Source organism: Euprymna scolopes, chromosome 9 (genome assembly GCF_053919585.1).
Source record: "Euprymna scolopes isolate OS-2025 chromosome 9, ASM5391958v1, whole genome shotgun sequence".
In the NCBI taxonomy this organism is placed as follows: domain Eukaryota; kingdom Metazoa; phylum Mollusca; class Cephalopoda; order Sepiida; family Sepiolidae; genus Euprymna; species Euprymna scolopes.
In genome coordinates, this window is record NC_136490.1 from 116,469,668 (window position 1) to 116,497,214 (window position 27,547).

Here is a 27,547-nt window from a genome sequence, read left to right on the forward strand (position 1 = left end):
TTCCGATTAATCATTCCAACATACACATATATATAGCAAGTTATGTAACTTTGTTCCACTGGCTTGCTTTCCAGCTGACTACAACATGATCATCTTCAAGTCCAATGTAAACAAGCTCATTGAGCCATCCACCTAAATAATCAAATTATACCAAATTTTCACCATTAACGATTACTATGCTGTTAGACCAATGACCACTCTTTAACCCTTATCCTCGAGTGGCCTTTGGGCTTTAATAAGTGGTGACTCCTTTGTGAGAAAAATATATATAATTGAGTAAGTAATCTCTGCCTATCGCCTGGCTTTCACACTCCTTCTTTGTCTATTAGCCTGGTGCAGATACGCAACCATATGGAGTCAGCAGAGACACACAATGCTTGGCTTTGTTGCCTGATCATGATAATAAATACGTCACTCCCATTCTACCTCATTCCCTTCTTCCAAAACTGGCCATCTTGGAGGTGTTTGCTTACCACATATGTTCATGTGATTAGTCTGGGCCACTCTTCTCTGACAGGTTTTAGAGTACTGGTTTGACAGTTTGTTTGGATGCTGTATTCCAACTGACAGTACAGGAACCATAACTCTTCAGTAACACGTACAGTGGCTGCTCCATCATGTTGCATTTTATCGAGATGGTTGTTGTGCTATGTCTGCACTCATATCTGATGAGCTTTTCCAAGGCCACAAATCCTGTAGATGAGGAGTCGGCTAATTGTCTACTTGTGTGTGTATGTTCAGTATCATACACATACATTTTGTCCAAGCCCTTCCACCGAAACTATTAAATAAAATGACAGCCAAAACAGAAAAAATTATTAACCCAGACACACACTCAAACAAAACTAATTCCCTATCAGGGATTATTGAATGATTCAAAGTAGCAATTGAAGCACGTTTCCACATGGAAATTTTATAGCAAACTCCACTCTCCCCAATGGTTTACTTCTACTTGTGCAGCTGACATTGCTCAAAGGCAGCATGCATTCTGCAGATTTAACAATAAGTCAAGTTTAGATAAAAGTTTTGTTTTTTTACATAGGCATCACCACTTATCAAGGCCAAGAGGCCACTCGAGGATAAAGGTCAAAGAGTGTACAGTAGAAATTGGACAATATAGTAATTGTTAGTAATGGAAATTCAGTAAATTTGTTAACTAGTGGAACAATTCATCAAGAACTTGTTTACGTCAGACTTGAAGACAACCATATTGTAGTCAGCTTTGTTCATGGAATCTACATTTAGGTTTAGGCACAGATAATGAGTGAGGGGAATTATTGATAGTGTTTTAATTGTAAGAGTGAAATAGCCGCTGCCAAAAGTAGACATACTGAAATCACCAGAAAATGCATTGAAGTTGCAGAAATTAAGAACTCGCGATTTCTGGAAAATTTATAAGTGTGATAAATGATTGGTAATTGAAAATTCCCCCACTATCCAATAATCATGAGGTTGTTTGCACAGCAACTGAGAAGGCTAACCTGTTAGCTTGGTGGATCACTTCCAACTGCATATTAGGCTCGACAAACCGCTCCCTCCCAAATTTCTCTTTACAGACAGAAGCCACACTATCTCAAAATCATCCCTTCTCATGTTCATATCATAAAAAGCTAGACACATTGAAGATATGTGGGCCTGATTTCATCCCTGTTACAGTATTAAAACAATGCTCCACTGAGGTTGCCCCAGTTCTCTCCAAACTCTACAATAAATGCCTGAACAAATCTTGCTTCCCTTACAGCTGGAAAATTGCTTCTGATGGCACCAATATTCAAGAATTCTGGTGAAATGAGTGAAGCATGCATGGTCCCCCGTGAGTGCACAGTGAACGAAGCATTAAAAAAAAAAAAAATGACTAAGTTCAGTATTTGCCCCCCCCCCCCCAACATTTAGCTCCAAAAGTTCCCAGGAGACATCAAATCCTGGAGAAAATGAACAAATGGTGTAGTTTTAGGTCTTAACATATATAAATTTGAGTTCTGCACCATGCAAAAAAGAAATGACTAAGTCCATCATTTGACCCCTCCCCCATTTAGCCCCCAAAATCCCCAAAGTCATATTAACATATTTAAATTTGAGTTCAGCACCATGCAAAACTGCTAAATAGGTATACACAGAAAATTTTTGGAAAACATGGTAAAATAGTCTCAAAAATGGAGTGTTTTTATTAGCCCTAAAAGAGCCCCTAGAACACACCCAAGAGTTATCGCGAAGTATAGACAAACAAAATTATATAGAAATCAGTTAAAACTTTTCAGAAAATTTTATAAAAATCCAAGGCATCATTTTTTTTTATTAGCACAAAAGTGTTAATTTTAGCCATTTTAACCTAAAAGGCACCTCTTTCCCAGAAAATCCATTCTGTTACCTTTTATTACTCATATCATGTTTAATGTTTGTGCAAAATTTCAAAAAATTCCAAGGCATAGTTATATAGTTATTGAGAAAAGTGCTGACAGACGAACGGACAGACAGACGAACAGACGAGGGTGAATTTACAGATCCACCCTCCTTTTGTCGGGGGGGGGGAACACAAAAAAAAAAAAACTGACTCACTCAATTATCACTGTTAGCTTCCTTCCTCTCTTCACTAAAATCTTTGAATCCTAAATCAATTAAGCACTATCCACCACCTCACAGATATTAAACCTCTTCAGACCGACAGTATGGATTTAGACAGGGGAGGCTAAGGCAGTAGTGATATAAGGCTTTTGAGAGGGTTTGGCATGAAGGTCTTCTTATGAAAATTCATATTGGACAGATAATATAATCAGATCTTTCTTAAACAAAAGAAAAATTCAGGTTGTTCTTGATGGTCATATGTCAAAACAGCATGCAGGTGTGCCACAAGGGTCGATCCTTGAACCTTTGATATTCTTCATATCCATAAACGACTTCTTGATAAAATTATCTTCGAGATAAGTATATTTGCCGATGACAACAAGCTCTATAAGAGACAGGGGGGAAAAAACGAACGAATGCATATCAAAAGCAACCTTAGAGAACGACTTCCAGTCTGTAATAAAATGGAGATGTAAATGGATGGTAACATTCAATGCTAAGATCAAAGTCTAGTAGCTGTTCTGATGCTACACTTCAATCTTCGTGGGGAGGCAAAGTAAATAGTAACATTCAATGCTAACAAGACAAAACATCTTCTCAACCACTGATTGCCATGAAATTCCTTCATTTAAACTCCTCTATTTAACATTCACAGGCAACATGAATTGGAACAAATACAGTGAAGACATTGCCAAGGCTGCTGCAAAGAAAGTGGTCTCTCTGCTTATCATGCTAGAAAACTACTCACACCTAAGAATATCCTATATCTTTACAAAACCACCATTCGCTCATGCATGTATTATTGCTGCCACTTCTGGATTGGTGCGCCTGCCACTAGTCTCTTGCTCTTAGACGGGGTATAGAAAAAAGTCTCCAACTTAATAATCTCCACACTGTCAACCAAACTTCAACCCCTGTTGCATCTCTGTGCCTATTTTACAAGTATTCTAATGGAATGTACTACGAGTTCGCTGTGAAATGTTTTACAATGAGGTTTAGGAATTTTCTGCCAATTTTTAGCATCTAATAATGGGTGGCGCATACAAATTATATTTCTTTGTCTTCTATTTTTAATTTTTTTATACACTATTTTTTTTAGTAAATGCTGCTTGTATCCACTATTTGTTAGTAAATGCTGATTGACTTCTGAAATACATTTTTGTCGCTTCATATATTTTCCCCCACATTCACATGAATTTAAAGACAGAATGTGGTGAGTTTTCTGCTAGTGTCAAATGTGGTTTATTATATGCGGGAGAGTAGTGTAGTATCTGTTCTATTGTTATGATACCATCCCCTTAAGAATTGCCTCTTCTGTTGGGGAGGGGTGTAGCATATTATCTGTTCAATGGTGAAGAGATAATAAAAAAAATAAAGTGAAAAAAGGAAAAGGAGGAAGAAAGGAGGAAGAAAAGGAAAAAAAGGAAAAAGGGAAGACAAAAAGAAAAAGGGTGCAAATGGAAAAAAGAGAGGTGAAAAAGAGAAATAAAAGGGAGGCAGAAGGGGTGAGAAAAAAGAGGGGGGGGCGTAGGCAAAAAGGATAAAAATTGAAAAAAGATAGAAATAAATTTAAAAAAAAAAAAAGGAAAAGTTAAAAATAAAAAAAGATGAACAAAAATAGAAAGCAATGAAAATAAAGATATCGTATTTCAACAATTTTGATTTTTCTGCCTGATATTGTGGATAGCTTCATTTTCGTGTACAAATACATTAGGCGGGGAGGGGGGTAGGTTTAGCACATCTGCAAAACAGCACAAACACATATCAATTTCTCACGGACATAAATGCAGAATACGCATTGTATAGATATGCATCTGTGTTGTCCACAATAACCCGCAGATGGCTGTTGAAGCTGATCCACAAGAATATATAGTTGAGTTAATAATTTAAATCTAATGGACAGAATTCTAGTAGAGGTGCAAATGTGTGTAGCAGGAAGTGAACTTCTTATGACTGAATCCAAGGAAATGAGAATACATTAATTCACAGTTCCATTGAACAGAAACCCCAAAGCACACATTTACAAAGAATGTTATTTGCATTATAAGAACGTTTTAGGTCAACATGCTATGGAATACAATAATGAAGTTATAACTGGTGAAAGTGTATTGATCAGTATAGGCAAACAAAACGACCAGACAGCATAAAAAAAAAGAATGACTTAAACTAATAAAAAAATCTCAATAATGAAAATAGGTTAGAAGTCTTGAGTTTAACTACGTGAGGGAAGAACCAGATGGGATTTAACGGATACCTTTAAAATGATGAGATTTTCTAAATATGAAACCGTTTTTCTTTTCTGTCTTTTTTTTTTGTTTTTTTTTTATATCTCCCTGCATTTCAAATTCATCAGCATAAAAGGTTTCACAAAAATTGATTTTGTTTAACTAATGTTTGGCTCTTTATATCAAGTGGCTTCATGCCTTGTCTGAAGCAATTTCCATGATATATATTTCCTTTTACATCTTTGGCCCTTTGCAATCAAAACAAAAAAAAAAAAATGTATTTTTCTCATGGATTTGTATATGGGTCTTTGATAAGTTGTTTGGTTAATCTATACCATTCAACAAAACATGTGAAAGATGTACCTTATCAATAAGAAAATAATATAAATGTTATATAAATATACTTATAGTATAATTTAAGCAGCATTTCTTTTGCTTCATTTATAAATAACTAGTGTGGAGAGGGGGGGGGTCGCCTGGCCTTGCCGGATCATAAAATTCACTTAAATATATTTTAATTCATACAGATTTCGTATTTATTATTACAGAGCCAATTCTCTATTGAATATTATATTGTACCTAATATATAGTAGTGATTTCAAAAGTTTTTAAAAAATGATTTGGGTGTCATACAATCGAAAGCAAAACATTTAGTGCTTCATCCGTATTCCCTACCAATGTAGATATTGAGAGATAGGTAAGAAAAAGTAAATAGTAAACGACTTGAAGAAATGAATCGAATTTGGTTATGTGCAAAAACAAATAAAGGTGCTAGTGCACTTACTGATCTGCGCTATTTTTAAATCGTATTTCCAAGTTTAATTAAAGTTTTATGTTTTCTTTTTATTCAATTGTAAGGTTAAAGTATAGAATAGTTACAAAACACCCTCCCCTCCCCATGTTAAGAATGGCTTTTTAAATAATAACATTATTATTTCAACACGGATCAATAAGTGCACTAGTACCCAAATAAAAATATGTCGGCAAGTTGAAATGAACATTTTGCATTTGAACTTGCTGATGTATGTCTGTACACGTTACTTATCCATCCAAACAAAGATTTTTACTCATTATAAGTCGCCTTTGGTGCATGATTACTATTTCCTGTTAATTTCAGTGTCCAGTAGTTTAAGAGTTTATTGGTTAAATATTTGCATACAAACACACATACATCTGTTTTATTTATATAGATTAAAAGCTTCTTTTGAATACATATATAGATACTACCACTATTAATACTACTACAACAAGAAAGGATAGTATCAAATTTTGTTTATAGTAAATTTGGTTAATAGTATGCACTGAACCAAAAGTTCTCCGTATGATGATAAATAAGGTAATAATATTATTTTATGACTTACATAAAGATGCCAAGGTCAATTCATAGTCATTCGCTGGAAATAACAATTGGATTGAAACCTTGGTATGTTATTGGAAGCTTTTTAGAAAAATAATTCAAAATAGTCAAATTTACATTTTTTTTGTTTTCTAAACTAGAATTTTATATTTGTTTTACTTTTCCTTTATTTATTTTTGATTTCAACAAAGTTATGAAACACACACACACACACACACGTGATCTTATAGCTTTGCACAGAGATTGAAAAATACATTTTGAACATGTTTTAAGGTGAGTCTCTCTAGTTTCAAGTTTTTCAACATCATATCAGTTCAACTAACAACCGAGCCTTAATTTCATATGAAATAGACCCCAAATTTTGAAAGCGATGTGGATAAAATAGACCCTGATTGCAAGTCTACTGAGTGACATTTTGAGACTCTTTGTGTTGTAAGAGTATGGGAACCAACACTCGAAGGGACTCAACAAGCAATCCTTAGCTGATATCAAAGTGTTTGACGGCTTTGTAATTATTTTTTTTTTTTAATGTAAATTTTGGATATTTTTTGGAAATAAATATTTCAAAGTGTAGTATCTGTTCTGATACTATATTTAATCTTTTCTGTCTTTGGTTAACGAAAGAAAAGTCTTCTAGACTATTTGTCCCAATCTGCAGTGCCCCTTTTTTTGTGGGAGTTGGATTTTCTCAACATTAAAAACCCAACATTGTGTCCTTGTGAGGAGGCAAGTAAGTAGGTATTCATCACTGTGATTTCGTAGCTTTCAACTTACTAGTTCCAAGTTGTTGATAAAACATATATTGGGCCAGATTAAAAAGAGGAAAACATAATCTGAATTAGAGGTGATCACACGTCATCTACTTCTATGCGTACACACTAGTGCCGGGACAATTAATCAGACTTGGGAATCTGAAAAATCAGAACTTTTTGGGGTATCGGAAACAGTATTGGGGATAAAAATCTTATGAGTTTATCAAAACCTTGGATAAAAATACATAAAGGATGAACTTTTAGAAATTTATCAAATTATAAAAAAGAAATTATATGTACATTCAAAATCACCTCTCAATGAGATTCTACTTTTTTTTTTTTAGGCGATTATGTGTGAACATACTGAAAGAGAAAACAAATAATTATTGTAGAGTTTAAAGTGGGTTGAGTTGCACGTATAAATTTAGCGTTAAAAGATCCCTTATTTCTGGGCTATTCTTACTTGTAGGGTGGTTAACCAAATTTTTTACCACTAATCTTAAGTCTGACTGACTATGTCATAAAACCACTTGTAATCACTTTATTTTTCGTATTACCGTGTCCAGACAGGGTTAGTACAAGAAAAAATATGTGTTTTGTATGACTATTCCCAACGACGCCTTTAATACTAAATGACCAAGATTTTAAAACAAAATTGACTACATAAGCATTTTTTTGACAGAAAAGTCACAGAATAGCCCCCCCCCCAAAAAAAAAAATCCCTATGTCAAGAATGGTTTTCTAGGAAATCATTTTAATAGGGGAAGAAGGAGCTTGTAAACTATTCTCTTTCTACACAGTCTTTTTTTATTGTGCAAACAAATCGTCGACTATTTTCCATTATGAAAAAAGTTCAAATGACATTAAGAATCGACCTTGCAAACAAGCTTTGTTTTAAAAGAAATATAAATTTTTGTGTCTCATAACTTTCAATCAATTACAAGGAAAACATTTCAGGAAAATATTTAGAGAGATTTTACTCATGTGCCCACCACCACCACCACTACTTATCCCCAGTGTACATTTCATATTTTGCAAAAATAAACATGGACATTACATGAGGATTTACAGTAATTAAACAAAATTTTTCTTCAAGCAATAAATCTCTAATTGAATAATGAGAAAGTTTAAAAGAATTGGAACTGGGAATTTAGAACAGAATCGGTAATTGTATCAGAATTGGGAAAAATTTTGGAACGGTTCAATCATTAGTACACACATACAAACACAAAAAAAAACAAAAAAAAACAAACGTTTATATTTACCTGTCCGTGAGTGCTTCCCGGGGCTTTTGATGGTTCGAATTTTAATGCAAGACCAAAATCAGCAATCAATGCCGAAAGGTCTGATCTAAGAAGAACATTTTTACTTTTAAAGTCTCGGTGAGCCACGGCCGGTTTTATGTCCTGTCCCTTTGGCCCTTGAATGTCCTCATGTAAAAAGGCCAAACCTCTAGCCATGGTCTCACCTATCCTGCACAATTCAGTCCAGGTTATAAGATTTCCCTTGAGGTAGTCACTTAGCGATCCTTTTGCTTGAAATTCTGTAATTAGCCACAAATCTCCACTGTTAGTGTCCTGCTTTGCTGCAATAAACTTTAGAATGTTTTCATGCTGTAAATGAGGTATATTGTAAATCTCCTGCTCATTTATCCAGGATTCTTTGTCCTGAATGGGGAACACCTTCACTGCTACATACTCGTCCCGTAACTTTGCTTTCCATACCATCCCAAAGCGACCCCTTGCTATCAGTTCTAACAAATGGAACTGAAGGTACTGGTTTGGGGCGATGATATTGGGATCAATAGTAGGGATTTGTTCTCTGTAAATTGACCGATGGAATCTCTGGCAGTAACGGTAATGTTGCCACGCATAGAACATTGCGATAATGAAAATGGAGATTCCAGCAATAGGAACAAGAGCACAGATGACCGTCACCAAAACCTTGCTAGTTTGATGGACGTGCGGGACTGGACTTTTATTTACAACTGAAATAGAAAAGCAGAATAGTTTTGGTTAATTAAAAAGACATTATATAATTCCACTATAATATGAAAAATTAAAATAAAAAAAATTAAAGATAAGGAAAAAATAAATAAAGAAGAATAATTAGATGTGTATTTTTTTTTTCCAAAAATAGTACAATTTGATTTTCTTTTTGTTTGACTTCTATTTGTGACGTTCTTTGAGGTGTTCGAGAAAACTTGTTTTGAAAAAAGTATAAAATAAATATTTCAAATCATCTTAGAAATGATTGTATGCTAAATAGTTGTACATCTTTAATTGTTAGAACTGATATAAATAATCTGGTAATATTATTTATCTCAACTTACTCTCTTATATATATTTTAAAACTTTACAGAAGGTTAAAATAACATTGGTACCATCAGTTTCAAATCTGATATAAAGAGACTAGTTTACAGTGGAAAAATATTGGATTCTCTTCAACCTCTGTTTTTATCTGTTCTTCAATAAATATAAATAGAGGCTGAAGAGAATCTAATATTTTTCAACCATAAACTGGTCTCCTTATATTGGATTTAAAACTGATGGTACCAATATTTTTCTGACCTTCTGTAAAATTTTAAATTAAATATTATGCTCTTGAATTTTTTCTTCATAATCAAGCACTTTGCTGGGGCTCTCCCCCACAAACACCACACAGTCATATATATATATATATATATATATATATATATATATATATATATATATATATATATATATATATATGTATATAAATGAATGACAAAAGTCTGTATTCCTAATTTCATGATGTTGACGATCTTACAATTTATTAATTTAATTCAGTTGACATTTACAATTCTTGACAGTATCTGTTTCGTAGCACAAAATCAATCACTTTATTATATCACTCAGTGAATCATGAAATTTGGAATATAGACTTCTGTCATCCATTCATTATATGCTCTGTAATTACATTGAACTTCTTAAATAAGGATTGGTATATATAAAAAGAAAATATAAGTGAATAAATAATATTTCCACACACACACACACACATATATATATATATACACACACACACGATGGGGCATGCAATAAGTAAAGCCCCTGACCCACTTTAAGTTGTCTGATCTAGCTGAAATTTTGCATGTGCAATGATTTATATCTCTACGGGTTATGTGACAAATTACAGCTCTTAATTAATTGTGGTTTGTTTTACAGGTGTTTGAACCGAGTCAGGTGTGAAATGGAGCCTGTTGAATGTCGAGCAGTGATCCAGTTTTTGTATTTGAAAGGATGCACACCACAGGAGACTTTTGATGAAATGAAAGAAACTTATGGTGATAATGACCCATCATATGACCTTGTAAAATGCTGGCATCGTGAATTCAAACATGACTGGAAGTCTGTGGAAACAGCTCCCAGACCTTGTCGGCCCCCTTCTGCCATTGATGAGGCATCTGTCTGTCAAGTTGAGGCTGCCATTTTGAAAGATCAACGCATTACTATTCGCCAAAATAGCCCAAGATATCAAGATTAGTACAGGGTCTGTGGAAACTATCATTCATGACCATTTGCATATGCATAAGGTGTCTGCCAGATGGATTTCCAGGTTGCTCACACCATTCCAGAACCGAGAACGCGTCGAGTGCTCAAGGATGAATTTAGAGATGTGCCAAGAAGGTGAGTCAAACTTTTTCCAAAGTCTGATTACACAGGATGAAACCTGGCTCCATTACTATGATCCAGAGACCAAAGCCCAGTCAATGCAGTGGAAGCACTTGGACTCACCACCTCCAAAGAAAGCAAGGGTGCAGCCCTCTGTTGGCAAGGTCATGCTCACAGTCTTCTGGGACCAGGACGGAGTAGTGATGACAGATTTCCTGGCAAAGGGTACCACAATTATAGGAGCCTATTATGCTTCACTTTTGAGGAAATTAAGAGAAGCTATCAAAATCAAGAGGTGGGGCAAGATCAGTAAAGGTACCCTCCTGCTGCATGACAACGCTCCGGTCCACAACTCGCATGTCGCCAGATCAGAAGCACGGGTGTGTGGTTATGAAATCCTCCCTACTCTCTTGACCTTGCACCCTCTGACTTTCACCTCTTCCTAGCCATGAAGTTGTTTTTGAAAGGAAAGCGTTTCCCAGATGATGCAGCCTTGATTTCTGAAGTTACATCGTGGTTGGAGGACCAACCTGGGGTGTTCTACAAAAACGGTCTCCAGAGCTGCATCAAACGATGGGAGAAATGCATAACTCTGGGTGGTTCCTATGTAGAGAAAGACTAATAACTGTGCCAAGTTTCGTTGCTTTACTGCTATGTGAAGTGGGTCAGGGGCATTACTTATTGCACGCCCCTCGTATAAGAATAATGGAGATAGTATTCTGACAAGATATATAGAGATTTAAAAAAAAAAAAAAAAAAAAAAAACAAGTTATGCATTCATCAATGTTTCGTCTTTATATCGAGACTTTCTCTGAATGAATGAAATTAAGAAAACAAAACACCAGTACAAATATTTGAAATGTATTTTTGATATAATGGAATGTATGATCTCATCCCATTTCAGAAAAAAAGAGTCGCTGGAAATTCAAAAAAGCGGAGGGAGGCATAGCGTTGTGCAAGAGTAAATTTTTTTTTAAAAATAACACCATATAGTCGTTAATATATTTAAAAAGATATAATGCATTTCATATTCTTTTTGGAACAAATATGTCCATTATAATTCCAATATGGATGTGTAACTGAAATGAAATGAGTATTTTTGTTAAGTAATTTATTGACTGATTATATGTATTAATCATAATAGGTGATGTTTTCTATAGTGTGAGAGAGTTAACTTGTGTCTATAATTAAATTATGTTCGTTTAATAGGTGTTTACTTATTAATGGCGATACATTATAGAAACATCCACATTGTTTAAGTGTACTTGAATTTGCGATAAGCGCTGGTTCAAGAAGTCTGCGTTGCGATTTATTTGAAATAAATTTAAATATTTTTGCTTGTTTGAAATCAAAAGTATGATTATGCTGCAATGAATGAGAGAATAATGCGTTCAGAAAATTGCTATTTTCATATCTCTTTTCATTGAACCTTTTCTCTAAACTACGTTGGTTTCACCAATGTATATATATGATGGCAATTTTGGTAAAGAACAGTGTATATGCCTGCATTGGAAATTGGTTTATTTTGGAGATTTTGTTGTTTTTAATGTTTGTTTTAAAGTTTGTGATGTGATTTTTATGATTAGAATTCCTAGTTTTATTGTATTGCAAATTATTGTATTATTGGCATGTAAAATGTACACTGAGGGTAAGATGTCTGTTTATGAGAGAAATGTCTGGCATATATGATTTTTGCTTATTTATCCTGGAAAATTATATACACCAGACATTCCCCTGCACCACGGGCCTCGAAGGGTGGTCAAGGTTGGATTTTATGGTCTTATAAATACAAGTCAGTGTTCTTGTCTGGTCTTCCATTGTCGGGTCCATACCAAATGGTATTATGTATTATTTTATTCTTATTTTTTGGAATCCCTTAAGATGAGGCTTCATAATTGGCGTATTCCTGGGGGAGGGGGGGACGTGATGAAACAACAATTATGAAGATGATAAGAGTCTGCAAAAAATGAATACACCAATTATGAAAACACATTCTGGAACCCTGATAAGAGATAAGGTAAAGCCCTAGTGATTGGGCAGAAATCATCCTTTTCTTATATGAATAATAATAAGAGGAAGAAAAAGATTTCAACCCAAAATTGGAGATCTTACATCCATGCGAAGATCTAGCGATTCAAGCAGAAATTTGTTTTTTCTGTACTAAAAAAAAGGTAGAATTATGCTAAAGTGCAGAGGAACAAATACCTGATACGTACAAAGACACATAATCTTATTTTATTAAACAGATGGTTCATTTAATCTTTGCTTTGTTTTAATTTCGACCAATTTGCATTATTCTTTTCACAGATATCCTGAGCAAAATGATTTTATTGTTTTTATCAAAATTTTACTGAAATGCACAATAAAACACAAATGCACAAAAGCAATCAAAAAACAAAAAAAAATTTTTTTAAATAAAACAAAAAGATAAGGTTGTCCGCCGCAGTAACACTAAAGCGGATTAAAAAAAAAAGTAAAAAAAAAACTCTTGAAAACTAAAAGAAAAATGCACTTTTGTACAAAAACACACATGCAAATGTTTATATCTTTGTGCATGGTAGTATTTAACTCAAAAATAACCCTGCGGTATGAAAAATTAAAAGAAAAATAATTGAAAATCCAAGTCAGCTGCTTCTTGATCTGGTTTGCACAAGCCATCTGCTAAAGGATGTTTATCCGCCCTCCTATTGCGGGGAAAATGTGACACTGTATCAGGGAAAGTAGGATTTGAAAAGCCAAAGTCATAGAAGAAAGCACTCTGACTTGCAAAAAAAAAAAAACAAAAAAAAAAAACAAGCCTGAACAGCTTTATTGGCATTCTCTAGTAGGAGCGCTTCAGGGGATTAGCAATAAACTTACTCTCTCAGGTTGGGTTGTTTGGATTAGGAAAATGTCAGTTAAAAAGAAATTTTGTCTTACTTTTTTAATTTTTTATTAATAAAATGACAAAATTAGACTTTTTGTTTGTTATATCTGTCTCATTATTTGGTTGCATTTATATAAAGAAAGAAATAAACATAGAGAGAGAGAGATAGAGAAAAGAAAGAGAGAGATAAAGAGAGAGAGATAAAGAGAGAGAGATAAAGAAAGAGAGAGAGATAAAGAGAGAGAGAGAGAGAGAGAGAGAGAGATAAAGAGAGAGATAAAGAGAGAGAGAGAGATAAAGAGAGAGAGAGATAAAGAGAGAGACAGATAATGAGAGAGAGAGGAAAGAGAGAGAGAGGAAAGAGAGAGAGAGGAAAGAGAGAGAGAGGAAAGAGAGAGAGAGAGAGGGAAAAGAAAGAGAGAGAGAGATAGGGAAAAGAAAGAGAGAGAGAGATAGGGAAAAGAAAGAGAGAGAGAGATAGGGAAAAGAAAGAGAGAGAGAGATAGGGAAAAGAAAGAGAGAGAGAGATAGGGAAAAGAAAGAGAGAGAGATAGGGAAAAGAAAGAGAGAGAGATAGGGAAAAGAAAGAGAGAGAGATAGGGAAACGAAAGAGAGAGAGATAGGGAAACGAAAGAGAGAGATAGGGAAAAGAGAGAGAGAGATAGGGAAAAGAGAGAGATAGGGAAAAGAAAGAGATAGGGAAAAGCAAGAGAGAGATAGGGAAAAGAAAGAGAGAGAGATAGGGAAAAGAAAGAGAGAGAGATAGGGAAAAGAAAGAGAGAGAGATAGGGAAAAGAAAGAGAGAGAGATAGGGAAAAGAAAGAGAGAGAGATAGGGAAAAGAAAGAGAGAGAGATAGGGAAAAGAAAGAGAGAGAGATAGGGAAAAGAAAGAGAGAGAGATAGGGAAAAGAAAGAGAGAGAGATAGGGAAAAGAAAGAGAGAGAGATAGGGAAAAGAAAGAGAGAGATAGGGAAAAAAGAGAGAGATAGGGAAAAGAAAGAGAGAGATAGGGAAAAGAAAGAGAGAGATAGGAAAAAGAAAGAGAGAGATAGGAAAAAGAAAGAGAGAGATAGAGAAAAGAAAGAGAGAGATAGGGAAAAGAAAGAGAGAGATAGGGAAAAGAAAGAGAGAGATAGGGAAAAGAAAGAGAGAGAGATAGGGAAAAGAAAGAGAGAGAGATAGGGAAAAGAAAGAGAGAGAGAGATAGGGAAAAGAAAGAGAGAGAGATAGGGAAAAGAAAGAGAGAGAGATAGGGAAAAGAAAGAGAGAGTGATAGGGAAAAGAAAGAGAGAGAGAGAGAGATAGGGAAAAGAAAGAGAGAGAGATAGGGAAAAGAAAGAGAGAGAGATAGGGAAAAGAAAGAGAGAGAGATAGGGAAAAGAAAGAGAGAGAGATAGGGAAAAGAAAGAGAGAGAGATAGGGAAAAGAAAGAGAGAGAGATAGGAAAAAGAAAGAGAGAAAGATAGGGAAAAGAAAGAGAGAGAGAGATAAGGAAAAGAAAGAGAGAGCGATAAGGAAAAGAAAGAGAGAGCGATAAGGAAAAGAAATAGAGAGAGATAGGGAAAAGAAAGAGAGAGAGATAGGGAAAAGAGAGAGAGAGATAGGGAAAAGAAAGAGAGAGATAGGGAAAAGAAAGAGAGGGATAGGGAAACGAAAGAGAGAGAGAGAGAGAGATAGGGAAAAGAAAGAGAGAGATAGGGAAAAAAGAGAGAGATAGGGAAAAGAAAGAGAGAGATAGGGAAAAGAAAGAGAGAGATAGGGAAAAGAAAGAGAGAGATAGGGAAAAGAAAGAGAGAGATAGGGAAAAGAAAGAGAGAGATAGAGAAAAGAAAGAGAGAGATAGGGAAAAGAAAGAGAGAGATAGGGAAAAGAAAGAGAGAGATAGGGAAAAGAAAGAGAGAGATAGGGAAAAGAAAGAGAGAGAGATAGGGAAAAGAAAGAGAGAGAGATAGGGAAAAGAAAGAGAGAGAGATAGGGAAAAGAAAGAGAGAGAGATAGGGAAAAGAAAGAGAGAGATAGGGAAAAGAAAGAGAGAGAGATAGGGAAAAGAAAGAGAGAGAGATAGGGAAAAGAAAGAGAGAGAGATAGGGAAAAGAAAGAGAGAGAGATAGGGAAAAGAAAGAGAGAGAGATAGGGAAAAGAAAGAGAGAGATAGGGAAAAGAAAGAGAGAGATAGGGAAAAGAAAGAGAGAGAGATAGGGAAAAGAAAGAGAGAGCGATAGGGAAAAGAAAGAGAGAGAGAGAGATAAGGAAAAGAAAGAGAGAGAGATAAGGAAAAGAAAGAGAGAGAGAGATAGGGAAAGGAAAGAGAGAGATAGGGAAAGGAAAGAGAGAGAGATAGGGAAAGGAAAGAGAGAGATAGGGAAAAGAAAGAGAGAGAGATAGGGAAAAGAAAGAGAGAGAGATAGGGAAAAGAAAGAGAGAGAGATAGGGAAAAGAAAGAGAGAGAGAGATAGGGAAAAGAAAGAGAGAGAGAGATAGGGAAAAGAAAGAGAGAGAGAGATAGGGAAAAGAAAGAGAGAGAGAGAGATAGGGAAAAGAAAGAGAGAGATAGGGAAAAGAAAGAGAGAGAGATAGGGAAAAGAAAGAGAGAGAGATAGGGAAAAGAAAGAGAGAGAGATAGGGAAAAGAAAGAGAGAGATAGGGAAAAGAAAGAAAGAGATAGGGAAAAGAGAGAGATAGGGAAAAGAAAGAGAGAGAGATAGGGAAAAGAGAGAGATAGGGAAAAGAGAGAGAGAGAGAGATAGGGAAAAGAGAGAGAGAGATAGGGAAAAAAGAGAGAGAGAGATAGGGAAAAAAGAGAGAGAGAGATAGGGAAAAAAGAGAGAGATAGGGAAAAAAGAGAGAGATAGGGAAAAGAAAGAGAGAGATATAGGGAAAAGAAAGAGAGAGATATAGGGAAAAGAAAGAGAGAGATATAGGGAAAAGAAAGAGAGAGAGATAGGGAAACGAAAGAGAGAGAGATAGGGAAACGAAAGAGAGAGAGATAGGGAAACGAAAGAGAGAGATAGGGAAACGAAAGAGAGAGATAGGGAAACGAAAGAGAGAGAGATAGGGAAACGAAAGAGAGAGAGATAGGGAAACGAAAGAGAGAGAGATAGGGAAACGAAAGAGAGAGAGATAGGGAAACGAAAGAGAGTGAGATAGGGAAACGAAAGAGAGTGAGATAGGGAAACGAAAGAGAGTGAGATAGGGAAACGAAAGAGAGTGAGATAGGGAAACGAAAGAGAGTGAGATAGGGAAACGAAAGAGAGAGAGATAGGGAAACGAAAGAGAGAGATAGGGAAACGAAAGAGAGAGAGATAGGGAAACGAAAGAGAGAGAGATAGGGAAACGAAAGAGAGAGAGATAGGGAAACGAAAGAGAGAGAGATAGGGAAACGAAAGAGAGAGAGATAGGGAAACGAAAGAGAGAGAGATAGGGAAACGAAAGAGAGAGAGAGAGATAGGGAAACGAAAGAGAGAGAGAGATATAGGGAAACGAAAGAGAGAGAGATAGGGAAACGAAATAGAGAGAGAGATAGGGAAACGAAATAGAGAGAGAGATAGGGAAACGAAATAGAGAGAGAGATAGGGAAACGAAATAGAGAGAGAGATAGGGAAACGAAATAGAGAGAGAGATAGGGAAACGAAAGAGAGAGAGAGATAGGGAAACGAAAGAGAGAGAGAGATAGGGAAACGAAAGAGAGAGAGATAGGGAAACGAAAGAGAGAGAGATAGGGAAACGAAAGAGAGAGAGAGATAGGGAAACGAAAGAGAGAGATAGGGAAACGAAAGAGAGAGATAGGGAAACGAAAGAGAGAGAGATAGGGAAACGAAAGAGAGAGAGAGAGATAGGGAAACGAAAGAGAGAGATAGAAAAAAGAAACAGAGAGAGATAGAAAAAAAACAGAGAGAGATAGAAAAAAAAACAGAGAGAGATAGAAAAAAAAACAGAGAGAGAGAGAGAGAGAGAGAGAAAACAGAGAGAGAGACACACACACAAAAAATAAAAGAAAGACAAGAGGCAAAGAGAAATAGAGAAATGAAACATGTAGATGAAAGAAAAAAAGAGTAAAGAGAAGAGTAATGAGAGAAAAATAAAGAAAAAAAAAACAATTCCATGGAATATGTTTTTGTTTTAATTATACAAAAGATGTTGCTTATTATTAAAATAAAGTATTTAAATTTCTAAAATAATGAAAACCATTCATTTAAAATTACTCGCAAAATGTACATTGAGTTGATTATTTCAAACACTACGATATATAATTTTTAAAAATCTTTAAATTTTCGTCTCAATCTTTAAAATGCTAAATGAAATACATTTGATATGAACGGCGAGTTCTATTTCTAAAATCAAAGCACGTGACCAGAATTGCTTGATGAGCAAGAATGTTAGGAACAAAATACGGAGAAAGATTAAAAATTTAGCCTTAAAAAATGTTTAAATAAATAAATAAAATAAAAGTCTCATTGGAGACGAAACAAACGAACAACAAAGTAATGCTACAACGAATAATCAATTATGACTCATGAAAACTAGATTTTTAAATAATCAACATTCTCTATCGGGATAATTGATTACTTTATGACTGATGATTAATTTTTATTTCGTTGTATTTTTTTTTTTTTTTAACTGAACTTTTATTATTTAAACGCAATCTACAATTAAACGAATTTTAAAATGAATTGTAATTAAATATCAGTCTTTATTAACACATTTTTAGAATGTTTATTAAAAATGCGATGGAAAGAAAGAAACGGACCAATGAGTCAAAAGTTAAAGAATTTATATGATGCAAATGATGAAGCTATAAATATGCACAGGCATGTTTAGAATGGTTAGTCATTATCATGATTATTATAAGGTTGACCCTAGAAAATCTGCTACTCATTGGATCGTTAATAAACGTAATCCTTTTTCAAATTTAACGATATTTAGTACAAATTAAACTTCAGTATATGCCTAACTGATTCACCAAGTTTCATTCCGGATTTGAAATGGAACACATACATCAAATCTGTTACCAAAATCGCTGGGAAAATGGTTAGATCATTCTACCCTTTCAATAGGCATCTCACTGCCGATGTAATCCTCTCTGTACAAGTACACCCTAAAATTGAGTACTGCTGTCACATCTAGGCACAAGCTGCTCGCCACGCTCTATATTGCCTTAATAAAGCTCAAAACCGGTTTCGAAACTTAGGTGATACCCTTTTCTCTTCCCTGCAACCTCTTTCGTATAGAGAAGACGTTGCAAGCCTGTCTCTGCTCTATCATTATTTTCATGGCAAGTGTTCGCCTGAGCTCCAATCTATGGCTCCACCCCATGCCAAACTTTCTCAAAAACACTCGACTAGCTACAACCACTATCAGTCCCCCCCCATTCTCTATCTGTGCTTAAATCTAAATGCAGATTCCATGAACAAAGTTTCTTTCCTAGAATTACCCACCTGTGGAACACTGTTCCACTGGCCTGCTTTTTGGCTGATTAGAATAAGGTAACCTTCAAGTCTAATGCTTTCGTTAAGCCGTCCCCTTAAATAATCAAATTCTACCCAATGTACACCATTAACGATTATTACACTATTACCATACACTCATTCACCCTAATCCTTGAGTGACCTTTGGGCCTTGATAAGTGGTGATTCCCATGTGTATATATAAAAAAAACATCAATATCCAACAGTCTCCGTTTTATCATTATTCAATGATAACTACACCTGAATACATCTCTCAAATAATAACTCTGACATACCTCTCTTAACACTGCTCTAATTTTGTCTATGATGGACATCTTCAGTTCAGGAATATTCTGTTGATTGTTTTGATCGTCATTATTTGTAAGAGAATAGGCTGGCAGGTAAAAACAAAAGATCTTAGGAAGATTAGTTTTGGTATTAAGCCCATCGCACTTTCTATTGATGAACCAATCATCAGGATCACACTTTCTACTGATGAACCAATCATCGAAGTGCTCTCTTCGTATCATTGAATGGCGATAAAACAAAGACTGTTGGATATTCATGACTTAAACTTGGTGGACAAGTCTGACTGGTGGTGATGAAATAAAGTTTATGTTCCAAATAGTCTTGGATTGCAGAAAAGAATATTGAATTCTATTGATGATGGATGGCATTTCTTTCTTCTTTTTGAGGGGATGGAGTAGCAGGGTGGGTTTTGCAATTGAAGCAATAATTTAAGTTGGTTGAGACGATAATCATACTCATAATAAGAACAGATATTTTGAAGATATATCCATTCAATCCATCAGATGCTATTTCAAGATAACAAGTGTCACACCGATGGATGCTAATTCTTTTAGAGGTGTGCAGATGCATCAAGAAATGAAACAAGTTTAACGATGAAAATATTATTTAATACTTAATTGGTTGTTTTGTTTTACGGCATATCGGCCCTTTTCAAGTTATTTAATTCCGAATCTGGTAATTTTGGGGTAAAAAATTACATACTTCAAGTTCTTTATATCTTCAAATATTTATTCATGGTGTTTAGTTTGGTTGGTTTGTTTTACAGCATATCAACCATTTTCGGGTATCTTCAAATATTTAGATATGGTATTTGGTTTGGTTGTTTTGTAGAGAAAAATCGTTTTTGTTTTTGACTCTGAAGAACATGATTAAGGTTTTGCAAAAGAAAGGAAAAGAAACAATAACATCAATGTTTAATGAAGTCAAAAACCAATATCTTCAGACAGTCTGGTCTGGTATCACCAGGCATTTAATACTTAAGTGTGACATGTTGTGCAATGGTGTTTCTTAACAGAAACGTGCGGAAACATCAGAAAATCGATCCCTGTGGATTAAATAATGGATCCAGGTCAAAGTTCTGTATATTAATAGATTTCCATATTATTTTGCAAAACGAACTCTCATTGATTAACAATACATTTTTTATTTCATTTTATAATCACCCACATTTCTAGTTACAAATATTTTCTATATATTAGCATTTTGAGTGAAAATACTTCTAGTCAATTTACTTCTGGGATTATGATTTTTGCATTTTCTCAACTTTCTTGGGCAACGCCAGGACATAGGTCAGCCAGTGGATTATAATAAATAAGAAAATCAAATTATTGTCTCTCTACAAGGGCAAAGATAGATTAAGGTTGATTATTGATGCAAGGAGGGAAATCCAGCTCCCCAAAAAAGGGGCACTATAAATTGAGACAAAAGTAAAACGTTTCTCAGTCTAAGAGGACAGAAAAGATGAAGTGCAGTATCAAATTAGATACTACACTTTGCTCCTTGTCAAAATGCTAAGGAAGGTGCTGTTCATTATTGAAATGCACAGAATGCTTCAGAGTTTATGATTATTGCAGTTACTATTCCCCAAAATGGGACTATTTAAAAAAGGAGGTACCTTTTATTTTCATGGAAGGGTGATGATAAAAAGCACTGAAAACCGTATCTAACAATTATATTGAAAACATTGCCAGGGCCGCTGCGAAAAAGGTAGGCTCTCTCTACCGTGCTAGAAAACTACTGACACCTGAAAGTATCCTGTACCTCTATAAGGCCACCATTCGCCCATGTATGGAGTATTATTGTCACATTTGGGCTGGTGCATCTGCTGCTAGTCTATCACTCCTAGACAAGGTTCAAAAGAGAGTCATCAATCTGATAGGCCCTGAACTGGCATCCAAGCTTCAGCCTCTGTCCCATCGACGAAACGTTGTATCCCTCTGCCTGTTCTACAAGTATTTTAATGGTGAATGCTCTGACGAACTGCAGACACTTGTGCCTCCACGACGTAGACACCCTCGACAAACCCGACAGGCAGCTAAATCCCACCCCCACACAGTAGAGATCCCTAGATATAAAAGATCTTTCTACTCCAGTATTTTTTTCCCCAGAACCGCTAGACTCTGGAATTCCATTCCAGGTTCCTGCTTCCCTAACTGTACTGACATGCAGAAGTTCAAGTGTAACGTGAACCGACATCTTGCTGCCCAAATCCCAACATAGTGTCCCAGCAGTTGCTGCCCCTGATAGTAGCCTCCTACACCACAGTGGCAATGTGCCTTGTTTGGGGTGAAAATGTAATAAAAAATTTTTTTTTAAAATTTAAAAAAATCTATCTACAGACTAGCATTGTTACCGTGGACAACAGTAGAAGGGTTAGAAAGTATGTATAGCATTTTTTCTTTTGAAACATCTCTTTCTCTCTCTTCGCTCACAATCCCTTCCCCTTTTATATCATTCTTTTCACCATTATTCATTCTTTTACCGTCTATAGGGGGTGGGGGACGCTCTCAACGACCCCCCCCCCCCCAAAAAAAGACCCCAACTAATTCGGTTTCTGGTGACTTCCCATGTGCGTTTATTTTGCAATACTGAAAAAGAATTATTGATGTGTCTAATGTAGTTTTTTACTTTTAGCCGAACAAATAGATAATTTCCAAGTAATAGTAATGTTCCTAGAGTAATTTGTTTTACAATGTCCAAGAACAAAAACCATTGAAACAAATCTCATTTTATAGATCAAAATTATTCATCCCGCACACTCTTCAATGCTCCTTCTCAGAGGAAATAAGCAACAAAAAAAAAAAAAAAAAAAAAAAAAGGAAATACAAAAAAATTTACAAACAATAATTTAAACAGAACAAATAATTTTTTTTTAAATATTAAAATAAAATGAAAAAATTACTTGATAAAACTATTTTCTGAATGTGTCAAATTGGGTCAAGATTCAAGGAGGAAGAAGTGGCAATATTAAAAATAAATGGAGTTATTTACGAATGCACTATTAGAAGTGTTTTCCTTTCAATATTATTGCATTGTTTTGATACTCTGTAAAATGTGTAAAGGAAAGAAATAGTGAGAAATCGACAGGAACAAAAGGAAAGAGAGAGATAGAGAAAGACAGCATAACAAAAGAGAGACAAAGAAACAAAATAGAAAAATTGAGAGACAATATATATATATATATATATATATATATATATATATATATATATATATAGAGATAGAGAGAGAGAGAGAGAGAGAGAGAGAGAGAGAGAGAGGACAAACGAGAAGGAGAGAGAGAAACAAGGGAACAAAAAAGAGAGAGAAACAGAGATTAAGAAACAAGAAAGAAAAAAGAGACAAAGGAACAAAATGGGAAAAAAGAAGAGAAAGAGAGAAAGACTAAGGAAAAAAAGAGGAGAGAGAGAGAGAGACAAAAGTACAAAAGGAAAGGGAGAGGGACAAGGGGTTTCATTACTAACGATTACTACATTGTCCAATTTCTACTGTACACGCTTTAACCCTTATCCTCGAGTGGCCTCTTGGCCTTGATAAGTGGCGATCCCTATGTAAAAAAAGAAAAAAAAAGGAAAGAAAGAGAGACAAAGGAAACAAAAGAAGAAAGACAAAAAAACAAAAGAAAAGAAAGACAGAGAGAGCGCTGAGAGAAAGACACAGATAGAGAGAGGAGGAAAGAAAGAGGAGAAAAAGATAGAGACAGATGGAAAAGTGAGAAAAAGAGGGAGAGGCAAATACAGAGAATGAGAGAGAAAAGAAGGAAGGGCACACAGAGAGAAAGAAAGACAAAAGAGAGAATTGGAGGAGAGAGTGATGTAAAAGAGAGAAGAGAAAGGGAGAGAAAGGAAAGAGATAGGGAGAGAAAAAAGAGATAGGTAGAAAGAAAGCACATAAAGAGGGAGAAACAAGTTTTAAAAATAGTTTTATGTACTGAGAAGTCACTGTTTATTACGACTCAAAAGTCACTGGAGGATAAATATTAATGAGTTTGTTAGGTCTACGGTGAGATAACACCACGAAGATTAGTAATGATGGATTAGACTGGCCATAATTTGATTATTTAAGAGGACGGCTCAACAAGAATTTAACATTGGTCTGGAAAATGATCGTGTTGTAATCAGCTGGGAAGCAGTCCTGTGGTATTGTGTTCCACAGAAGAGTAGTTCTTGAAAAGAAACTTCGCTCATAGAAGTTTCGTCTAATTTTAAATACATAAGAAAAAGGGTAATTATGTATATTGGTTGTAGCTAATTTTTTTTTTTTTTTTTACAAGGGAGTCACCACTTATCAAGGTTGGAATGCCATTCAAGAATAAGGATTAAAGAGTGGACAGTGGTCATCAGTACAACAACATAGTAATTGTTAGTGGCGAAAATTTGGTATAATTGGATTATTTAACGGTTCAACAAGAACTTGTTTACAATGGATTTTAAGACTACCATGTTGTAGTCAGCTAGAAAGCAGGCCAATGTAATAGAGTTCCACAAGTAGGCAGCTCTAGGAATAAAAACTTTGTTCATGGAATCTGCATTTAGATTTAGGTACAGATAGAGAGTGGGGGAAATTGTTGATAGTGGTTATAGCTAATTGAGTATTTTTGTGAAATTTTGGCAAGGAGGGGGGGGGGCAGGAATTGGAGCTGAGATAAGCATTTGCCATGAAAACAACGATAGAGCAGAGACAGTCTTGCAACGTCTCTTTTGTGGGAAAGAGGCTGCAGGGAAGAGAAAAGGGCATCACCTACAAGGCTTTGAAGCGGGTTTCAGACTGTCAAGGCAGGACAGGGTGCTAAATTAAAACCAAGTCAAACCTCAAGACAGCCAAGATTGAAGGCTATCAGAAAATGCCAGACCAAGTGAAATAAAATGATAAAATTATTGATGCTGCTGCTGCTGATAATGATGATCATCATCAGTGCTGTTTTGCTTTCAGTAGCAGTATTGCATTGTAGCTAATTTCTTGTATTGTATTGAAACAAAGATCCGGTACTTATGCACTTTTGTTACCGTGCTGAAGTAACATTACTTAGAAAGCCATTCTTAACATGGGGAGGGGAGGGTGTTTTCTAACTATTCTCTACTTTCACTTAACAATTTAATATAAAAGATATCGTAAAACTTGAAAATACTATTTTTTTTAGAAAATAGCGCGGTAACAAAAGTGCATAAGCACCAAAGATCCTCTCCAGAGTTTTTCAAACATGTATCAATGACAGAACTCTTTGAATATAGCATATTGAAATACAAATTTTTTAATAATGATCTATTGTCATCAGGTTTAAATGAAACTTTCCCCAGATATAACATGCATATGCTTAATTAATTTTTTTATTACTTGTTGTACCGTGACAGAATTTCATCACGACTGACCTTGAGCCTTATATTAAAATACAAAAGCATGAATTGGGTCAATCCAAAACAGAAACATCTGATAAAAAAGCTTTGTTACATTAGAAATCAACATTTGATGGATTGATTTATGTATTCAATATTTATTACAAATAATTAATATTTTCTACCTTGTCATTTTTTTGTTAACACTTGTTTATATGCGGAGGGGGAGGGGGGGGGTTCTCGCATGAAATCAACGATCTTTTTTATTGAAAACAGTGAAAATAGAAATACATTTTTCCTTTGTCTTTTCTAAAAATAAAACATCAATATTTCCCCTAATTTTCTCCACTGACAAGAATATGTAAAAAAAAAAAAAAAAAAAAGAAAGAAAAAAGGAAAAAAAGAAAACGAAACTCAAGAGTTGCCATGGCAATCATTACTGTAACAAACACAACTGGGAAATTAGTCAAGAGATACTTTATAGAAGGCAATTTAAATGCAGAGTTGTAATAGATATATACGCCGATTAAAAGCAAGATAAAATATACAAAAGTGAAATTGTGTTTTTGGTGTCTTCCATTTTTTATAGTTTTTGCTTCTTTGTTCATCTAATTTGTGACTTATTTGCGTTAAAAGAAAACGTGTATTTAACAGAAATAAGTCTCTAAAATTTACATGAATACCAATTCTGAGCAAAGTAACCATCTTCGTTAATGTTACTGACTAAAAGTAAAATAACTCGTTTCATTTTGCTTTAAAGTTCTAAGAAATCAAGGGAGTCCCTTCCCTGGGACTAATACTAGATCTCTATATGAGATATGTAAATAATCGAATATTCCGTTAACGTTCTTCCTTTATTTCTCAAACACTGAGTTGGTAAAGAAGTTGGAACATAATTTCTCTCTCCTCAATTGACAATTAAAATGTTATTGTATATCTTTCGCTTTGGTCTCTTGATATTACTGAATTCCAGGACAATAATTCATCTGGTCTATAGAAGTATCCAGCTTTGTGATGTTACTTGAGGTAACATCACTTGGAGAAGGTCTTTTTTTTTTTTTTTTTCGCAGGGCTTCTCGACAAGGCTACTATTTTGGAGAACTTTCCTTATACTCCCTAGATTATAATATCTTTGGTTTGCGAACAGATGTCATCTCTATTTTTATTTTCATCGACTTTTAAAAAATTCCCACGGTCCCGTCCTTTCCAGTGTTTTTTTTTTTTTTTTCGTATAAATAAAGTGAAATTAATCGAAGCGAAGGCATTCTCCTGGCCTTCCCGGCCAGGACGTTTTAAATGCAATAAGCTTTGATCAATGTGGGGGAAACCCTTCATATCAGACAATTGCTATTCATTTGAGAGTTCCCCTTTTTCGGGGGGAACTGGTTTTCCCAACATCGTGGGGAAACAAATAAATAAACTGGCTTTCAGCCAGACGTTCAGTTCTGCACCTGCATGAACTCATTCACTTAACTATCCATTTCTGCAAGTCAACTTTTTCATTGACACAGCTAAATTTGAATGCTTTTCACTTCCTGTCGCATCATGGCCTAGCGGTAAGATGTCAGGTTTTCTTTCACTTTCTTTACCGCCTTCATGTCACGGGTTTGAGCCTGCCTACCCACCAACACCTTTTTTTTTTTTATACACACCTACAAACACCCTGACAACGCCGGGCATCCACGCTAGTTCCTCATAAAAGCCAGTGTGGATTAGGTATATTGAAGTGATCTTTTTAGAATTGCAAATACTATATTATTTTGAATATTTAGTCAGTGTTTACTTGTAGGGAAAACGTATCCTCATGTCTAGAGAGATATTAAACACTCGAGGTTGATATCTAGTAAGCATTGATATTTATGCGAACTTAAAGGCTCATAACTTATTTAATATAAATTATTCGTTAACACAAATAACTCCAATAGGAGTTAGTAAGCAAAATGAATTACTTTTTGATTTATTTCCCAATGATATTTCCTTTAAAAAAAAAAATTAATGTTTATAATAGCAATGATTACAGTAGCAGTAATGCATAAGATTTGCAAGGAACCAACAGCTCACAGCCAAAGCTAATAAAACCATCTTACAAAAGCCAAGAAACTCAACAAGGTCAAATACTCAAACAGGGAATGCTCTGGTTCTTTTCAGACAAAAACTTTAGTTGCAGAAAAACAGGTGGCTAGCCTACAGTTTGCACACATTCAAATGACTACATTGCGTTCCTGTTCATTTCTGGATTGACAACATCGCTGTGGGAAGGTCATATTGTGGCAGCAAAACTCAGCTGTGTCATTCCTCTAGGAAAACCCAAAAGTCACCGTTTCAGAACCTCCAAAACATACACAGTCCAAATATCTTCCCTCTCTCTCGCCTGAATTAAACCTCATGGACGATCATGAGACACAGTTGTGAAAGATATTGAGTGTACAACCTGCAATATTGAGAAACAACCTGATTGCCGGAATCAAACTAGTGCTCAGGTGACTCTCGAAGGACACCGAAGCTTGCATGTTCCAGGTTTAAGTCCCTCCTGGAGACTAGGGGCAGTTTCTTCAAGTGAACTAGATCCTTTTAAAATGCACTTTGAATTTTGTGAATCATCAATTATTGGCGTTTTCTCTTTCCTTAAAAAAAAAAAAAAAAAAAAAAAAAAAAAAATCACATTTTCCCGACCACCTTTTATATTAAAAAAAGTTGTTGGTTGGTTGTTTTTGTTTTACGGCATATCAACCTTTTTCAGGTTATTTAATGCCGAATCTAGTTATTTTGAGGAACGATTTTTAATGGAGTATTTTTTTTTTTTTTTCAAGTCGGATTCTATTTAACCCATAGTTGGGACCCTAACAGGTACTACCACTCCAGGTCAAAGTGGACCTGGGAGCAATGGCAATTAAAGGGTGGCTCCACACTACCCAAGGCCCACAAGGTGGGGGCCTCACCATCGGATATAGTTTTAGGTCATATCCAGGACCAAAAAATAAAAGAAGTTGTAAACTCTCAAAGAGTATTAGTCAATAACTACTGCTGTTTCTGTAGAAAAACATCCTTAGTTGCTAACTCCAC

At 35.1% G+C, this 27,547-nt stretch overlaps 1 protein-coding gene across 1 annotated transcript in view; it reads right to left on the reverse strand.

Annotated features, from left to right (window-relative positions):
• LOC145284815 (activin receptor type-2B-like) overlaps positions 1-27,547 on the reverse strand; it is a 210,220-nt gene that overhangs the window by 29,867 nt on the left and 152,806 nt on the right. Inside the window, exon 3 of the mRNA XM_080133778.1 lies at positions 8,162-8,883. Coding sequence (XP_079989904.1) covers positions 8,162-8,883 — 722 coding nt within the window. The remainder of the gene's footprint in view (positions 1-8,161; positions 8,884-27,547) is intronic.